Raw genomic sequence first — 16,683 nt, forward strand, 5'->3', positions numbered from 1 at the left:
GGCCCCTTTCATGGAGGAGTAAAATCTCCCTTGGACTCCTTTCGTCAGTGAACCTCTTCCAAGGACCGACTGTAGGGCTGAGCCCAGTGGCTTCAGAGCACGGGGTGCCGGGGCCCTGGGAGGTGAGGAGTCCGAGGGTGACCTGACCCAGCCCGGAGTTCCTGGACAATGCTTTTGGGATGAGGGAGAGGCCTTGGAACGGCCAGGAGGTGCCTGGAACCCTAAAGTGGAGCCAAAGCGGGGGGTGGGGGTGGGGGCGGGCAGGGCCACCTCAGAGCTGGGCTGAGACTTTGAGGAAAGGAATCCTCTCCCCCTTCCCCCTCCCTGGGGCGGGGCTCAACCTCTGGCTATAAACCGGGGTGCTTCAGCCTGCACAGCAAGATTTCTCCCCACCACTCTCTCACACCTCTGCTGACCCAGACTCAGGTAACAGCCCCCCGCGATCTCCAGGGGTGTCCTCGGGGGAGGGGGCAGAGGGATGGGAGGCATGAGAGGTGAGGAGAGGCATGGAGGCACATCTGGGAATGCGGGGGGCCAGGCTCCCGGGACTGGGGATGGTGGGGCAATGTATGAGGATTTGGGGGTCATAGAATCTAGGGGTGCCCGTGTTTGGGTATCCCAGAATAGAACACCTTAGGGCCTTGGAACTCTGAGTCCGAGGGAATCTCAGAAATTGAGAGTCCCTGAGCTTGGACGGCAGACAGTCTGAGTGTCAGGACTGGGGGTCGGTGTCTGTGGATTTAGGGCTTAAAATCACAGAATCTGAGGCCTCATGGCTGGAGGTAATATAATCTGTAGTGTCATATTGGGGGTAGCAGCAATCAGGCCTCTGAATTTGGGTGTACAGATTTTTGGGGTCTCATAATCTTGAGGTTTCAGAATTTAGGTCAAGACCTAAGGGATCAAGATTTTAGAGTGTCTGGGCTCACAACCTGCAGGATCCACAGTTGGGGGCAGGGGTCTCAGAATCTGGAGATGAAAGGACTTGCTGGTTTTCAGAATTCGTCAGTTAGGATCTGTGTGTATTGGGGTTTGGGGAGGTCTCACCTGGGCACCTTGGGGATTTCAGAGATGGGGGTGCTAGTATTCAGGGCTCAGGATGAGGCCTGGGGACAGAAGCTGCTCTTGTGTGTCACTGCCCCCTCCGTGGCAGTGGATGAAGGTGAAAGGAGGTGACAGGTGGGCAGATAACCCGCCAAAGGGGAGGGGGCCCTGGGAGTGGGAGAGGACAGCGGGGGTGATTAATTCTCCCGGAACCCCCACCCCCGCCCCGCCCTCGGATACTTCTCAGGAGATGTCCTCTGTGTCACCCGATGTGACATCCCCCCAAAATAGACCCAGGGGGCGGGGCAGCTATTGTCTTCAGGCCACTGTCCCTTCCCAAATACCTTCTCCTAATCCAGACCCAGATCAGGTTCCCACGGACTTGTCATAAGACAAAAGGGGACAGCTGTGGAGAGGGGCGGGGCTGCAGCCAGGCTCGGCCCCACCTTACCCTCAGTGCCCGGATCACCGGATCAGTAGTTTGAGGAGGTGGGGGGCCAACCCCTCCTCCCTCAGACCCGGGGGTCCAGGCCCCCGGCCCCTCCTCCTCAGACCCAGGAGTCCAGGTCCCCGGTCCCTCCCCCTTCAGACCCGGGGGTCCAGGCCCCCGGCCCCTCCTCCCCAGAGCCAGGGTCCAGGTCCCCGGCCCCTCCTCCCCAGAGCCAAGGTCCAGGCCCCCGGCCCCTCCTCCTCAGACCCAGGAGTCCAGGCCCCCAGCCCCTCCCCCCTCAGACCCTGGGGTCCGGGTCCCCGGGCCCTCCTCCCCAGAGCCAGGGTCCAGGTCCCCGGCCCCTCCTCCCCAGAGCCAAGGTCCAGGCCCCCGGCCCCTCCTCCTCAGACCCAGGAGTCCAGGCCCCCAGCCCCTCCCTCCTCAGACCCTGGGGTCCGGGTCCCCGGGCCCTCCTCCCCAGAGCCAGGGTCCAGGCCCCCGGCCCCTCCTCCCCAGAGCCAAGGTCCAGGCCCCCGGCCCCTCCTCCCCAGAGCCAGGGTCCAGGTCCCCGGCCCCTCCTCCCCAGAGCCAAGGTCCAGGCCCCGGGCCCCTCCTCCTCAGACCCAGGAGTCCAGGCCCCTGGCCCCTCCCCCCTCAGGCCCGGGGGTCCAGCCCCCCAGCCCCCCGCCCTTCTGGACCGCACCCCATTCGGCCTGTTTTCTGCTGTCCGTAGGTCACACCAGGACCCCAGGATGTCGGACGCCGAAGAGCAGGAATATGAAGAGTGAGTGATGCCGGCGGGAGGGCTGGGGGCCTGGAGCGGCGGAGGCCCCTCCCGCCTCCAAGGCTCCTAATTCCCTCCCTCCCTCTTTCCTTCCCCCGGGTCCTCAGGGAGCAGCCTGAAGGTGAGTGGGGCGCGGGCTAGCCTTGGCGGGGGTGGGGTTGGGGGTGCCTTGCAGCATCTGAGCCCACTCCGCCCGAGGCCCGCGCTCCTGGTTCGCACAGCCTGTGCGTGGGAAGCGCTCTCGGGTCCATTTGCCGCGGAGGCCCCGAGGGGCCCCCCTGTCGGTCTCGGATCGGACTCGACCCGATCCCGGTTCTCCCTGTGCCCCCACCTGGCGGCCCCCACCCGTCCCCGGGACCCCTAACGCCGCGCCCTCTGTGCCCTACCCCTTGCAGAAGAGGAGGCCGCCGAGGAGGAGGAGGAAGGTGAGGCGCCGCACTCCGCAGGTCGGAGCCGGACGCAGGGCCGGGGCCGGGGCCGGGGCGGGGGCGGGCATGCTCGGCCGGGGCGCGGGCGGCCGGGCGGGCTCAGCCTCAGCTCCTCTAACAGCCTCTCCCCTCTCTCCTCTCCCCGCCCCCCGCGCCCGCGCGCGGTCGCTCCTCTCCCCGGGCCCTCAACCCCTCGCTTCTCCTGCGCCCCCTCCCAGCCCCCGAGGAGCCGGAGCCGGCGGCAGAGCGAGGTAACCGCGGCTGCTTCGCTTCCGGAGAGCGATCCCGGGGCCTCGGGGCCCCTAACTCTGCGAGGACCCGCTCCGCGCCCCGCCACCCGCGCCCGGCCCGGCCCTTTAAGCCCGGAGCGCGCTCGCGCCCTCTGCTGGCCGCGAAGGGAACCAGCCTCGCGGAGGCTTTAACCCGTTCCCTTCCGTCTTAAAGGGACCGACACCCAAGCCTTCTTCCCCAGACTGGAGGGACACGCACAGAAGGGTTGGGTGTTTGCGGAGAGGCACCCCTCCCTCCCTCTCGTCTTCGCCTGTCCCTTACTTTTCTCCTTCATATACATTCAAAGGTTGGGGCCTGGGTTGCTGTAGGGGCTAGCGGTGGTGGTGGGGTCTGGATTCCTGCGGGGAGGGGGCCGGGGACACAACTCCCGGGTCACCGAGCGAAGAGAGGGCGTGGGGCCTCCCTGCACTGCTAGGTCCTGATGGAGCAGGGTAGGAGCTCTGGGTGTGCAGGACGAGGGGCGGGGGCGGCGGTTGTCTTTTCTTTTTTTTTTGGTCTCCTTATGGTCTGGAGGTTTGGACCCCTGGGTTCCCAGCGATGGGGGAGGGGGATTCCCCCACACCAGTTCTGAATGTATATATGATGCGTGTGACCCTCTCCCTCCTAAAGGCCACCCCATTTCCCTTATCCTTTTTTACCCCCCCAACCCCTCCCCCGGAGCTGCAGGAGAAGGGAACTGGGCTTGTGGGAACCACGGCTTGGGAAGGGGCTGTGGATATGTCATGCCCACCCACTCACGAACTCTTGCTAATTATCTCTTTGTATCCCCCTCACCAGAAGAGGAGCGCCCCAAACCAAGGTGAGATCCTAGGAAGGGTGCGGGTTCCCATCACACCCCCTTAAATATATTCCCCGCCTCCAGAGACAGGGTGCAAGAGAGGCAGAGAAGGAGAGTGGGGAAACGGAAGCATAGGAAAGGACCGTGATTTCTGCAAACATTTCTGTGGAACTTTCCACTTTGGTGTTTGGCCAGAGGCAGACTCTGCCTGCCCCGTTGGTGAAATAGACCCAGACCCAGCGACTGTAGCACAGTTGTTCGATTGCTCTTTGCGACCCTGTGGACTGTAGCCCACCAGGCTCCTCTGTCCACGGGATCCTCCAGGCAAGAACACTGGAGTGGGTTGCCATGTCCTCCTCCAGGGGATCTTCCAGATCCAGGGATGGAACTCGCATCTCCTATATCTCCTGCATTGGCAGGTGGATCCTTTATCCCTGAGCCACCCGGGGAAGCCCATGGTAGCACAGAGGAGGGGACTGTCTGTGCTCTAGGCAATCAAGGAAGGCTTCCTAGGAGAGGTGATGCCTGAGAGACAAGGAGTTTGCTAGCTGAAGGAGGTATAAGGGAAGTGAGGAAGCGAGTGGTGTGTGCAAGGTCCTGTGTTTCAGGGGAGAGATACAGACACCGGAAGATCCAAACTAGGAGACCAGTGGGGCCATGAGAGCTCGCGGAGGGGAGAGAGGTGCCCTGGGGGGTGTCGTATTGGGACCAAAGCTTGGCAATCCAGGACTTCCCTGGCAGTCCTGTGGTTTTAAGACTACGCTCCCAGCGCAGGGAGTATGGGTTTGATCTGCTTGGGGAATTAAGATCCCCCGTACTGTGTAGTGCGGCTAAAAACTGAAAAAAAAAAAAAAAAAAAAACCCAAAGCTTAGAGGTGCACGGAGGCAGCAATCTGAGCATAAGAAGCAGAAATGCTTGGGGCCTCTGCGGACAGTGCGTGAATTTCACTGTGGCTATAGAGGGATGGGGCCGTGGAGGCCAGGGCACCGGGGAGCCAACGGAGGGTTTTGAGCAGAGGAAGCAGAGGGTCAGATCTGAGTGAGAGCCAGGCGCACAGGAAAGCGCAGGTGTGCTCCAGCCTCAGGAAGCCTTGTTTGAGCAGGGAAGTTCCCAGGGGTGGGTGCGGGGTGGTGTCTCAAGGGAAGGGTATGGCAGGCAGGGCAAACAGCATGTGCAAATGTCCGGGGGCATTGGGGGTGCATGGCATGGCCAGGGAACTGTGGCACGAGGTGAGGCCTAAGCTGGGGCAGAGGGCTTAGGGTAGAAAGGGACCACCCCCGAGAGAGCCCCAGGGCTCGGTGTTGTTTCGCCGTGGCGCGTGGCATGTGGGCTCTTAACTCTGAGACCAGAGATGGAGCCCCCAGCTCCTGCAGGGGGAGCAGAGGGGCTTAAGCACTGGACGTCCAGGGAAGTTCCGAGAACCCCAGGTTGGTGAGCTCAGTTAGGGCAGGGTTTGTGCAAAGACGGGAAATGTTCAGGAGACATCTGTTCACTGGTGTCTGGGGTTTGAGAAAGAGTCTGTACTGGAGACAGAAGCGAATCCTCAGTAAATGACGGCAATTAAAGTCACGGGAATGAATGACTGACCTATGAATGAATCGAATGAATCGAAGAGCAAAACTCCCACCAGGGGACAAGGAGACAGAGATGGGACAGGCAGAGAAAAGAAGCAAGTCAGGAGAAGGTACTGTCTTAGAAACCAAAGAAGAGGGCATTTCCCTGGTGGTCCGAGGGTTAAGATTCTGCCCTCCCAGTGCAGGGGGCATGGGTTCAAATCTTGGTCAGGGAACTGACCCACATACTGCACCATGCAGCTTAAAAAAAAAAAAATTAATAAAGAAAATTCTAAGAACCAGGAGAACCTCAGGGCTGGAAATCAAGGGCAGCCCCTCATAGCAGCACCACCCAATACGAATACAACGCAAGCCACGTATGTAACTGAATTATTATTTTCTGGCTAGCTGCATTTGAAAAAGTAAAGTGGGTAAAACGAATCCCAATAGCATATTTTACTCAACGCGTTGTATCCGAAATCGCATCGTTGGGACACTAAGCCATATAAACGTCCTTAGTGAAACATTTTACATTCTTTGGTTCCACCGAGTCTGTGGAACCAGAGCGTGCATCTCACTGCAGCCTGTCCGATTGGGACGGGGAGCACGGCAGGCGCTCAGGACCCACGTGAGGCTGATGCTGCCCCGCGGGAAGGTCAGGGCACTCAGCGTTTCTCTTCTGTCCGCGCAGCCGGCCCGTGGTACCTCCTCTGATCCCGCCAAAGATCCCAGAAGGGGAGCGTGTGGACTTCGATGTAAGTAACAGAAGCCCCATCCCGGGCGGGGCTGCTAGCCTGTAGGGCGCGAATTAGGAAGCGGCGCCCCCCTCTTCTTCTTCTTTTTTGTTTTTGGTCTTTTTCCTTTTTTGTGCTTGCTTTTCTACTCTCCTGGAATTGCGTCCTCACGGCCCCCTAGCGTCAGAGCAGGGTGTTCGCTGCCATCTGCTGGACATCGAGCGCACGGGCAGCCGCCTGTCCCCCGGTCAATCCCGCCAGCTCTTGCGGTCCAGGGGTCCCCCTCCTGACGCTTCTCAGAGGTGCTGCGGGGCTGGCGCCTTCTCGGGGTATCACCTGGGGATGACCAGGCTCCCGCCCCTCGTCCCCCAGGACATCCACCGGAAGCGCATGGAAAAGGACCTGCTGGAGCTGCAGACGCTCATCGACGTCCACTTTGAGCAGCGGAAGAAAGAGGAAGAGGAGCTGGTGGCGCTGAAAGAGCGCATCGTGAGTGGAGGGCGGTGGGCTTCCCCCAGTTCGCCGCTTGCCTCCCAGCCTCTGGGTCCTGGGAGATATGCAGCACGGTCGCCGTCCAGTGCAGACCCAAGGCTGAAACTTTACGGATTGCACCCAAGTTGATGCTCGTCTCCACTCCTGACCTGACCTGGGAAGGGATAAGGGGGTGCGTGGTGGTCCCTGCACCCCCTCAGCCCCTCTGCCTCCTCCAGGAGCGGCGCCGGGCGGAGAGAGCCGAGCAACAGCGCTTCAGAACAGAGAAAGAGCGAGAGCGTCAGGCCAAGCTGGCGGTGGGTGCCTCCTCTCCTCCTGGGAGCGCTTTTCCATTCGTGATTTTCTCTGTGACCCCAAGAAAGTCCGCATGCGTTGAAAGGGAGGGAAACCCCAACCCCAGCTGAATTTAGCGGAAAGAGAATTTTATTGGCTCATATAACTAAATTGCCTAAGGCAGGGGCTGCTTCAGGCATGGCTGAATCAAGGGACTTAAATACTATCACAAAGACCCAGGTTTTCTCTTTCCATCCTTTGGCCTATATTTGTGTGCACAATGTGTCCAGGAGGGTGCCTGGTATGTTCCTGGTCTGAGCCTTGAAAATCCTGACTCCCGTCAGTCTTAGGCAGGAGTGACCAAGGTCCAGTAGCAAGCTTGGCTTAAACTCCTCTTTCTCTCTGGCACAAATCCTAGGATGTTTTCAGGTTGTTTACCTGCCTTTGTGGAATGAATCACTGGCTGGTTGGGAGAGAGTGAGTAGAACGCTCCCATTGCTTTAGGCCTTGGAAACATGACCTGACTTGAAATCAGGAAAGACTCACTCAATTCTTTTTTTTTTTTTTTTTTTTCGCCGCACCTCGAGGCATGTGGGATCTTAGTTCCAGGGTTCAAACCCGTGCCTCTTGCAGAGGAAGCGCAGATTCTTAGCCACTGGACCACCAGGGAAGTCCCTCAAACCACTTTTAAAGAACAGGAATTGGGTGCTGTGGTAGACAAAGCACTGGTCTCCCGGAGGAAGGGGACCCGAGCCAAGGGATGCAGGCAGCCCCGAGAAGCTGGAAAAGGCAAGGGAGTGACTCTCCCCTCACGGCCCTAGAAGGAGGCTGTGTGCCTCGTGGCTTATCCCCCGAGACCCACTGCAGACTGACCTGCAGAAATACAAGGTGATAAACTGACATTGCTTTAAGCCACTACGTTTGCAGATTACAGCAGTTAGAGGAAGCTCATTCAGGTGGGGAATTATGGGCAAGCCCCACGCCTTGCCTGTCCCTCCAGTGGGGAAGGGCTTTGGTCGGGGCGAGCCTCTACAATGCAGACTTTCCGGATATGGTCACGCCTCAGTGAAGGCATTCTGGAGCCCCTTCCTCAGGCTCAAGGTCAAGAGCCTCTTGACTCTGCCCCCTCCCCGACTCCCATGACCAGTTACCCTCTTTGCCTCCCTGAGGACAGTCATTCTCCTCTCATGAGACTAAAGGAGAGTGAGTCTCAGAGAGGGCAGGTACCTACACGTAGGTCACACAGCAAGATCACCGCTGGCCATTGCAGGCTGGAGCATGCAGAGAAAAGCAAGCATATCCCCACCCCCACCCCCACCGCCGACCCCGCCAGGTTAAGTTTTCCTGGGGGCGGGGGCAGCATATTAAGGCTTGGAGAAGATGAAGGACTGGCCGGTGGTCACACACCCAGGCCTGGAAGGGGCAGGAGGAAGTGTTTGCATCCTTGTCTGTTCTGATATTGACCTTGTCTCTCGTGAGCTTCCCTGGTGGCTCAGATGGTAAAGAATCTACCTACAATGCAGGAGGCCGTGGTTTGATCCCTGGGTTGGGAACATCCCCTGGAGAAGAGAATGGCAACCCATCCAGTGTTCTTGCCTGGAGAATCCTATGGACAGAGGAGCCTGGAGGGCTACAGTTCACGGGGCTGCAGAGAGTCGGACATGACTGAAGCGACTAACACTCACTTTCTCATGCTTGAGTCTGATCGACCCCTGATTCACTCAGTGCAGAATCGGCCTTCCTGATGCCCCCTCAGGCGCCCTCCCCTCTCAGTCCAGCCGGGTGGGGGAGGCCCAGGGATGAACCCCATTCTTTCCACAGGAGGAGAAGATGCGGAAGGAAGAGGAAGAGGCCAAGAAGCGGGCCGAGGACGATGCCAAGAAGAAGAAGGTTCTGTCCAACATGGGTGCCCATTTTGGGGGTTACCTGGTCAAGGTGAGTTCAGCCTGCTGGGGCCTGAGGTCTGGGGTCCCGGGGAAGGCAGCTGGGGTCTGAGGAGGAGAGGCTGGGGGCCTGGACCCCCAGGTCTGAGGGAGGAGGGGCTGGGGAGCCACCCCCCACCTCATGGTGCCCCCTTCCCACCCTCAGGCAGAACAGAAGCGAGGGAAGCGCCAGACGGGGCGTGAGATGAAAGTGCGTATCCTGTCTGAGCGTAAAAAGCCTCTGAACATCGACCACATGGGAGAAGAGCAGCTCCGGTAGGCGGGAGGGGCCCGGGTGGCAGACAGGCAGATGGGCGGCCCCTGGCCCAGGTCTGAGTGGGCGGAGGCCCCGGCGCTGTGTGCAAGCGTCTCTCCCTCTCTGGGCCGTTCCCCTGTGGAGTGTCACTGATGTAGGACCTATGTTTTTGGTGCCAAGACCTGTAGAATCTGGGAGATGATAGGAAACCAGACCACAGGGCTGACCAAAACTGAGGCGATAATGTTGTTTTGATGGTGTCCCTTGGGAATTCCAAATGGGCTCCATCTTCTGCCTGAATTAAAGCCAGACACACTGGCAGCAACTTCCCAGGCAAACCTTTTCTGGTGGGAGCTCCGTCTCTCCCTTCACAGCTCACTCGGGGCACAGCCTGCCTCTCAGGATAAGCCCTCAGAGGGAAGGCCAGGGAGGGTTTTCCCTGGGGGGCCTCCTCTGTGTCTGAAGCGCCCAGGCACGCCCCTTAAAGTCAGAAACACCTGCCACCCCAGAGGCGGCGAAGCGAGGGGACTTGGAGCTCAGTACCGGAGACTGCTTGCCCGGGGTCAGAGCCGGCTCCGCCACTTAAGCGATGTGACCTCAGGCAGTTGCTGACCTCCGCTGAGCCTTGCTTTCCTCCCTGGTAAAAGGAGGCTGTGATAACAGTCTACATCACAGAGCAGAGCTCTGTCAGCGAGCAGTAGCCCCGTGTGGAGGGCTTGCAGCTCCGCGAGGTAGATGCCATTATACTATTATCCCCTCAGGCTGGAGATAACAAACCAGAACGTTAAAGCAACCAACAAACAAAAAAGGGCACAGAGGGGTTTAAGAACCTTTCCAGGGTTGCACAGCTTGCAGGCACAAGAGTGGGGATTGGAACCCAGGAAGTCTGGGGTGGTAGTCTGTGTTCTTCATCCTGTATTTACGAAGAGGCATGGTGGCTCAGACAGTAAAGCGTCTTGTCTACAGTGCAGGAGACCTGGGTTTGATCCCTGGGTTGGGAAGCTCCCCTGGAGAAGGAAATGGCAATCCACTCCAGTACTATTACCTGGAAAATCCCATGGACAGAGGAGCCTGGTAGGCTACAGTCCATGGGGTCTCGAAGAGTCGGATATGACTGAGCGACTTCACTTTCACTATGATGGTAAATGCTTCCCAAGTGGGTCTCCAGAGGCTAAAAGTCCACATCTCAACGTCTGCTCATTTCCATGGTGTAAATGCTCCCAGGACACTGATTTCAAACCCCTGCGCTCAGAGTTGGGCATGGATATTCAGAGTTGACTCCAGCCCCCTCCCTCCCAGGAAACATCGCGGGGCCTGGACTAAATAGTGTGTCAAGAATGTTCCTTTTTTTCTCCGCTCTCCACCCTACACCACACGTCTGCTCGTTGTTTGGGTCCGCTGATATTTTTGGAGGGTGTCAAGTTACTTAAGTTTTATTTATTCAATAGAGAGCGTATGATGGTCTAGAAAAATTTAAAATAAAATGCACCACAGAAGAGAGAGCATTTGAAAACCATTAGCTGGCAAAAGAAAACCATTAACTGGAAAAAGAAGACACAGAATACTAGTAAGAATAAAAAGAGTCGTAACAACTAGCTTATCAGGTGTTTACTATGTGCCAGGCACTTTATACCTGTTCTCTCATCCTCTAATGGCTCAAGGCAGTAGATTTTTTGTCAGTTCAGAATAAGCTTAGCCTTTGATAACTGAGATCCGACTATAGCAGCCTAAAACATAGAGGTTTGTTTCCTTATGTAGAAGAAATCTGTAGTCCACAGCGGGTGTGGCAATTCTACAAAACAATTCAAGACTCAGCCCCCTATTTTTCTGCTCCACTACTTTTACTCCAACATCCATCTTCCAAATCACCTCGTGGCCCAATGTGGCTGCTGGTGCTCCAGCCAGCACATCCAAGCAGCAGAAAGAAATTGCAAGGCAAGACCCACAAAGGCTCACCTGGAAGCTCCACTCAATGACCTCCTTTCATCCCACTGGCTGCCCTACCTGCAAGGGAGATTGGGGAGAGGAGTAAGAGAGCCTACTGCAAAAAGTCCCAAGGAAGAAAGGGAGAAGGGACACAGAGGGGACAACCCAGAACTTCTTCACCATTTTCTTTCTGCATTTTTCTGGAGAGGGAAAAAGGATCCTCGGGGGAGTCACTTGGCCATAGTCACAAGCCAGAGAATTCCAGATCTGGTGTTTGAACCTATGCTTTCTGACTCCAGGACTGGGGCCCTTAGCCATGCTATCATTGTCCCTTAGAGAGACAGGGACACGGAGCAGCAGGCAGAGATTTAAAGACCCCCTGCTGCGACCTGCTTTGCATATTAACAAAAGGGCCCCGAATTATTAACACACTGGCACCAGTAAAGCCAAACTCAAAGGGTTCCGTCAGCCCCTCTGGGCCTGGGGCCCGGCCTGGCTCCCTTCCCCAACAGCCCTTCTGTCTGGCCAGGGAGAAGGCCCAGGAACTGTCGGACTGGATCCACCAGCTGGAGTCAGAGAAGTTTGACCTGATGGCGAAGCTGAAGCAGCAGAAATATGAGGTGAGGCCCGTGTTTGCTGGAGGCCAGGCAGGGCTGGGGCTGGGGCTGGGGGCTCGGCTGGGGTTGGGTCGGGGCAGGGGGCGCCTCTCCCTCCAGCTCTGCCAACACGTTCCTCTGGTCTCCGCAGATCAACGTCCTGTACAACCGCATCAGCCACGCCCAGAAGTTGTAAGTGTGAACGAGCCTGTGCCCGCCACCCCTCCCTCTGACTCTCTCTCTCCTGCTGCCCTTGACTCTGAGTTTCAGCCACGACCACCCTCTCCTGGGGGCTCTGTCTTCATCCCTCTTTCTCTGGAACGTTCTCATAACCTGTCCTTTTCTCTCCATCTCCGGTTCTCTTCTGGGGTCTCAATCCCCCTTTCTATGTCCCTCTTAATCACTGGTCCTCCGGGCGGGGTGGGGGGGTGGTCTCCCCCTACACACACCCAGGGGACATCAGGGGATGTCTGGAACACGCTTGGGGAGGGTGTCCTCCTGGCCCCTGCTGGCTGGAGCTCAGGCGCTGGCTGGAGCTCAGGCGCTGGCTGGAGCTCAGGGCTGCTGTTCGGTGCCCTGCGACGCTCAGGACGGTCCCCACATGTCACTGGTCTGACGTCGAGAAGCGTGGCTTTTGCTGTTTGTTGCTCTGTCTCCCCGCCCCGCTTCCCTCCCTCTCTCCATCTTTCTGCTTCAGTTTCCATCTTTCTCTCCGCCACCCCCCCCCCCCAGCCTCCCTGGCCCTCTCTCTGTCACTGTCCCCTTCCTCCCCCCAGCTCTGTATCCATAACCATTTATCAGTGCCCACGTGAATATCCCGAGCTGGCCCAGTGATATCACCTCCTGCCTGTCCATGGGCCGGTGACGGCTAATCGTGCCACCCCAGGCAGCGAACCCCCACAAGAGCAGGCAGTGGCGGGCCTCTTCCCCTGGCAGGGAGGGCGGGGCCCATCTCAGAGGTGGGTGGGGAGGCACTCCTTCCTGACACCCCTCCTTCTCCTGCAGCCGGAAGGGGGCCGGGAAGGGCCGCGTCGGAGGCCGCTGGAAGTGAGGAGCTGGGCACAGCGCCCCCGGACCCCCTCGAGGCACCTGGGAGCCCTTGGCCTGTGTGTCCATCCGGGCTGTGCATCCATCTGGGGCTTGAAATAAATGCTCCCCCTGCAGCACGTGCTGAGTCCTGTGTTATTATGAACGCCCGGCTGGCCGTGGCGAGGCCACCAGCTCACAGCGGCTGGAGAGTCCTCTCACCAATCCTGAGGACCGTGTGTAAGGCTGACCCCTCACCCACAGCTGGTGGTCATGCAACACGGTGCACCTGCTCTGGAAAGGAGTTAACCATGTGTTACCATTTGTCATTGTTTAGTTGCTCATTTGTGTCTGAGTCTTTGCGACCCCGTGGACTGTAGCCCGCCAGGCTCCTCTGTCCATGGGATTCTCCAGGCGAGAACACTGGAGTGGGCTGCCATTTCCTTCTCCAGGGGATCTTCCTGACCCAGGGATCAAACCCACCTCTCCTGCATTGGTAGGTGCAATTCCGCCCCAAGAGAACGGAAAATCTATAGTCTCACGGACACATGTACAGGAATCTCAGCAGCAGCATAGCTCAGGATACCCAGGAGGCAAAAACAACCCAAACGGCCATCCACCGGTGAACGGATGCTAGGGAACTCTATTCAGCTGTAAAAAGGAATAAGGCTCTCACACAGCCTTCAGTGCAGATGAGTCTGCAAATCAGAATGAAGGAAGCCGGATGCAAATGGCCACACGTTGCGCGATTCCATTGATGTGAAATTTCTAGAAGGCAAATCCACAGAGGCAGGGAGCAGAGGTGGTCTCCAGAGATGCAGGAGAAGGAAGGAGTCGGGGAGGGTAATGGCTAGAAGGAATGGTGCTTCTTCTGGGGGTGATGAGAGCGTTCTGGCATTACAACCTTGTAAATAGACTAAAAATAAAACAAACCCTCTGATCACATTACTATTAATATACATATAAAGTATAACCAACAAGGACCTGCTGTCGAGCACAGGGGACTCTGCTCTGTGTATTGTAGTAGGGCAGTCCAGTAGTTAGGACTCCCGGCTGGCACTGCCAGGGTCTTGGGTTCAATCCCTGGTTGGGGAACTATGATCCCGAAAGCCACACGATGCAGCCAAACCTAACCAACCCCAAACTAACAACCTACAAGGGAAAAGAATCTGCTCGGCTTCCACCTGTGAGGTCGCAGACTGGTCCCGAGATGATTTCTGGAGCTCTGCGCCATCCCATCCGCTTCCCAGAAGGAAGGCAGGAGAAGATGAGAAGGAAGACACGGGCACCTCTTGGCCGAATCAAACCACTTTCCAAAGCCTTCCTGGACAGCCCCCACCCCGCCCTAGTCGGGCTCACTTACATCTTATCTCGACCCCGGATCGCAAAGATGACTAGGTCTCCTCTGGCTCTGGAGCCAGCTGGGTGCTTTGCTGCTCCAAACAAAAGCAGGCTTCTTGTGTTTGAGGAAGGACGCAGTAGTGATGGGCAGGCATTTGGCGGTCTCCGACCCGGTCTCCGGCCACCCACATATAGGGTCCCCGTGCCTGGAACACACTCCCAGGCTCCCCTCGGATGAAAGCCCAGAGTCTTAGGGAGGCAGATCAGCTTTGTCTGTTGGGCTTGGGTGTGTCTCTGGGTGGCTTGACATTATATAAATACAGACATAAGCCCTCCCTCTCTACCTAACCATGGTGGTGGAGACGGAGCAGGGCCACTGTAATACTGGTAATATAGAAACAAACCTCCCATGTGGGAAAGAGGAGAGAGAGAAGCACGCTGAAGTCATTGGGGAGCAGCAGAGATCTTAGGTACAGGTCTGGAAAATCTGGAAACCTGGTTCTAGATTTTGGATAAAATCCATTTTTTATAAGCACCGTGGTCCCTGACACTGCAAGGGGGAGGGCTTCTTTCCGGGCCTGTGTCCTCGGATAACCTTTGGGAAGATGCCATTCTTGAGATGGTTGTCAATTTCAAAGCCCGTTGGCATGAGTTTAAGGACACGGTGTATATGTTCGTGTGTTGAAAGTCACAGCAGGTCAGCCACGGGGTGCCTTTCTCAATATAATTCTCTCTCTTTTTAACAATTAATTAATCGGTATTTATTTTGGTTGTTCTGGCTCTTGACTGAGGCATGGGTTTCTCTAGCTACGGTTCGTGTTCTCAGTACTTGCTGTATGTGGGATCTTAGTTCCCCGACCAGGGGTCGAACCCATGTCCCTTTCACTGGGAGCATGGAGTCTTATCCACTGGACCACCAGGGAAGTCCTAACAATATTATTCTCTGTTAAATGTAAAAGGTTCCTTTGTGCAAAAACCTCTTTCAAGGTCGGTTAAAATAGAAATGAGAACTGACTTCTACTATGCTTACCCCTGTTTTCTCACAGAATAGAGGAGTCGACTTGATACTTTGTGAATGTCCTGTTGCATCCCTTTATCCAAACCATCTTTATGAGGTCAGTTTTCCTGCCTCTTTCAGCGCAAAAGGGAACATGTTATCTTTCCAAGGCTATTTTCCCCAGCTGTGAGGTTAAGCATCAACATTCCAGTGCTACTATTGAGAGAAAACAGCAGGCTTGAGAAGTGAAAAAAAAAAAAAAAGCCTTCACCGTGGAAAAGAGAAGGGCAGAAGAGAATTGTAATGAGTAACATATAAAAAGGCCTGTACAGAGCCAACGTCTGCCTACGAGACAGGCCAGGTACACCGTTGCAACAGCTCCTGGAGGCAGAGATGAAGAGATTAAGCCTAGGTCCTGGATCAGACCCCACAGTTAGGAAGTGTCAAGAGACAAGATCAAATCCAGGAATGCCTGTACCGGAGCTGGGATTCTTATCCATTGCAGTAGAGCAGAATGTGTTAAACAGAGGGTCAGGTCTAAACGCAGCAGTCGACCTAAAGATCGCTAACGAAACTTACAGTGGGAGCATGTCCCATAGTAGGTTGTGTGGGTTGAGCAGATACTCTAAACTGTGTCTCCTGTAAATAAAAATCATAAAACTATAGACATATTTACATCCCAGCTTACAGACACAATGAACACAAGCTTCCAAAAACAGTATACACCGGGCTACAGACACGACCACAAAGACACACATCACAGTTATGCACAGGTCGGGAAGACCCTCTGGAGAAGGCAGTGGCAACCCACTCCAGTACTCTTGCCTGGAGAATCCCACGGACAGAGGAGCCTGGTGGGCTACAGTCCATGGGGTTGCAAAGAGTCGGACACGACTGAGCGACTTCACTTTTCACTTTAGAGAGACACAGATAACCGAAGACACCCTAACAACATACACACCATTCAAGCTGCCTGGAGAAGAAGGTGGCTGTATACGTTGAATGGGAAGTGTGGGATTGAAAGGGCTACATATCCCCAAAGCCACCCGAACTGCTATCCCTTTTGTATCCATCCCAGTGGTCTCCAGACTTCACGGGATCTGTCCTTTATCTCTTAGCACAGGCCCAAGAACTTTAGAGTGGGTAGAGCTGATCTGACATCCCTTGGAAAACAGAACTCTTGCCTCTATACTTCAGAGCCATTCTTTGTGATTTTCGGAGAAGGCAATGGCACCCCACTCCAGTACTCTTGCCTGGAAAATTCCATGGACCGAGGAGCCTGGTAGGCTGCAGTCCGTGGGGTCGCTAGGAGTCGCACACGACTGAGCGACTTCACTTTCACTTTTCACTTTCATGCATTGGAGAAGGAAATGACAACCCACTCCAGTGTTCTTGCCTGGAGTATCCCAGGGACGGGGGAGCCTGGTGGGCTGCCATCTACGGGGTCGCACAGAGTCGGACACGACTGAAGCAACTTAGAAGCCGCAGCAGCTTTGTGATCTTTATAGGTCTTTTCTCTAGTCTCAGAGTGTTTGCTTCCTTCCCAATGAAGATTAAGGTGCAGAGTACTTAAGACGAGGCTCACATCGTGCTTTATGATGTTATGTATGAGCCAACTCCCCCTCCACGTCCATTAAAAAGTCCTCGCCTTGGACTACAAATCCCAGCATGGCTTGCGAGGACGAGCAGCCCGGACTACATTTCCCAGACTGCTCCACGTCCCAAGATGGTAGCGAGTAGAGGGGAGGGCCAGTGAAGGCTCTGAGGAACTGTTATTGCGGATCCTGCCTCTTGGGTTCCCTTCTTGATGT

At 56.3% G+C, this 16,683-nt stretch overlaps 1 protein-coding gene across 9 annotated transcripts; it reads left to right on the forward strand.

The window, feature by feature from the left end:
* The first annotated feature begins 2,226 nt into the window (after nt 1-2,226).
* On the forward strand, nt 2,227-12,559 carry TNNT1 (troponin T1, slow skeletal type). 9 transcript variants are annotated; one of them, XM_068993467.1, is made up of 13 exons: nt 2,227-2,258; nt 2,366-2,379; nt 2,654-2,683; nt 2,905-2,937; nt 3,755-3,776; nt 6,001-6,064; nt 6,416-6,532; nt 6,754-6,831; nt 8,630-8,743; nt 8,897-9,006; nt 11,442-11,532; nt 11,660-11,700; nt 12,514-12,559. In XM_068993467.1, the coding sequence occupies exons 1-13, from the start codon at nt 2,227-2,229 to the stop codon at nt 12,557-12,559; spliced, it is 792 nt and encodes a 263-aa protein (XP_068849568.1). The 9 variants fall into 9 exon arrangements, with proteins under 9 accessions (XP_068849568.1, XP_068849570.1, XP_068849567.1 ...); XM_068993469.1 differs by having other exon boundaries at nt 3,758-3,776; XM_068993466.1 differs by having other exon boundaries at nt 2,657-2,683; nt 11,382-11,532.
* Nucleotides 12,560-16,683: the final 4,124 nt, after the last annotated feature.

This window comes from Capricornis sumatraensis, chromosome 20 (genome assembly GCF_032405125.1).
Source record: "Capricornis sumatraensis isolate serow.1 chromosome 20, serow.2, whole genome shotgun sequence".
Lineage (NCBI taxonomy): Eukaryota > Metazoa > Chordata > Mammalia > Artiodactyla > Bovidae > Capricornis > Capricornis sumatraensis.

Coding starts and splice junctions, on each gene's coding strand:
- TNNT1 (XM_068993466.1), top strand. CDS start 2,227: ATGTCGGACGCCGAAGAGCAGGAATATGAAGA. Junction 6,065..6,415: donor GGGAGCGTGTGGACTTCGAT/GTAAGTAACAGA, acceptor CTCGTCCCCCAG/GACATCCACCGGAAGCGCAT. Junction 8,744..8,896: donor TTGGGGGTTACCTGGTCAAG/GTGAGTTCAGCC, acceptor TCCCACCCTCAG/GCAGAACAGAAGCGAGGGAA.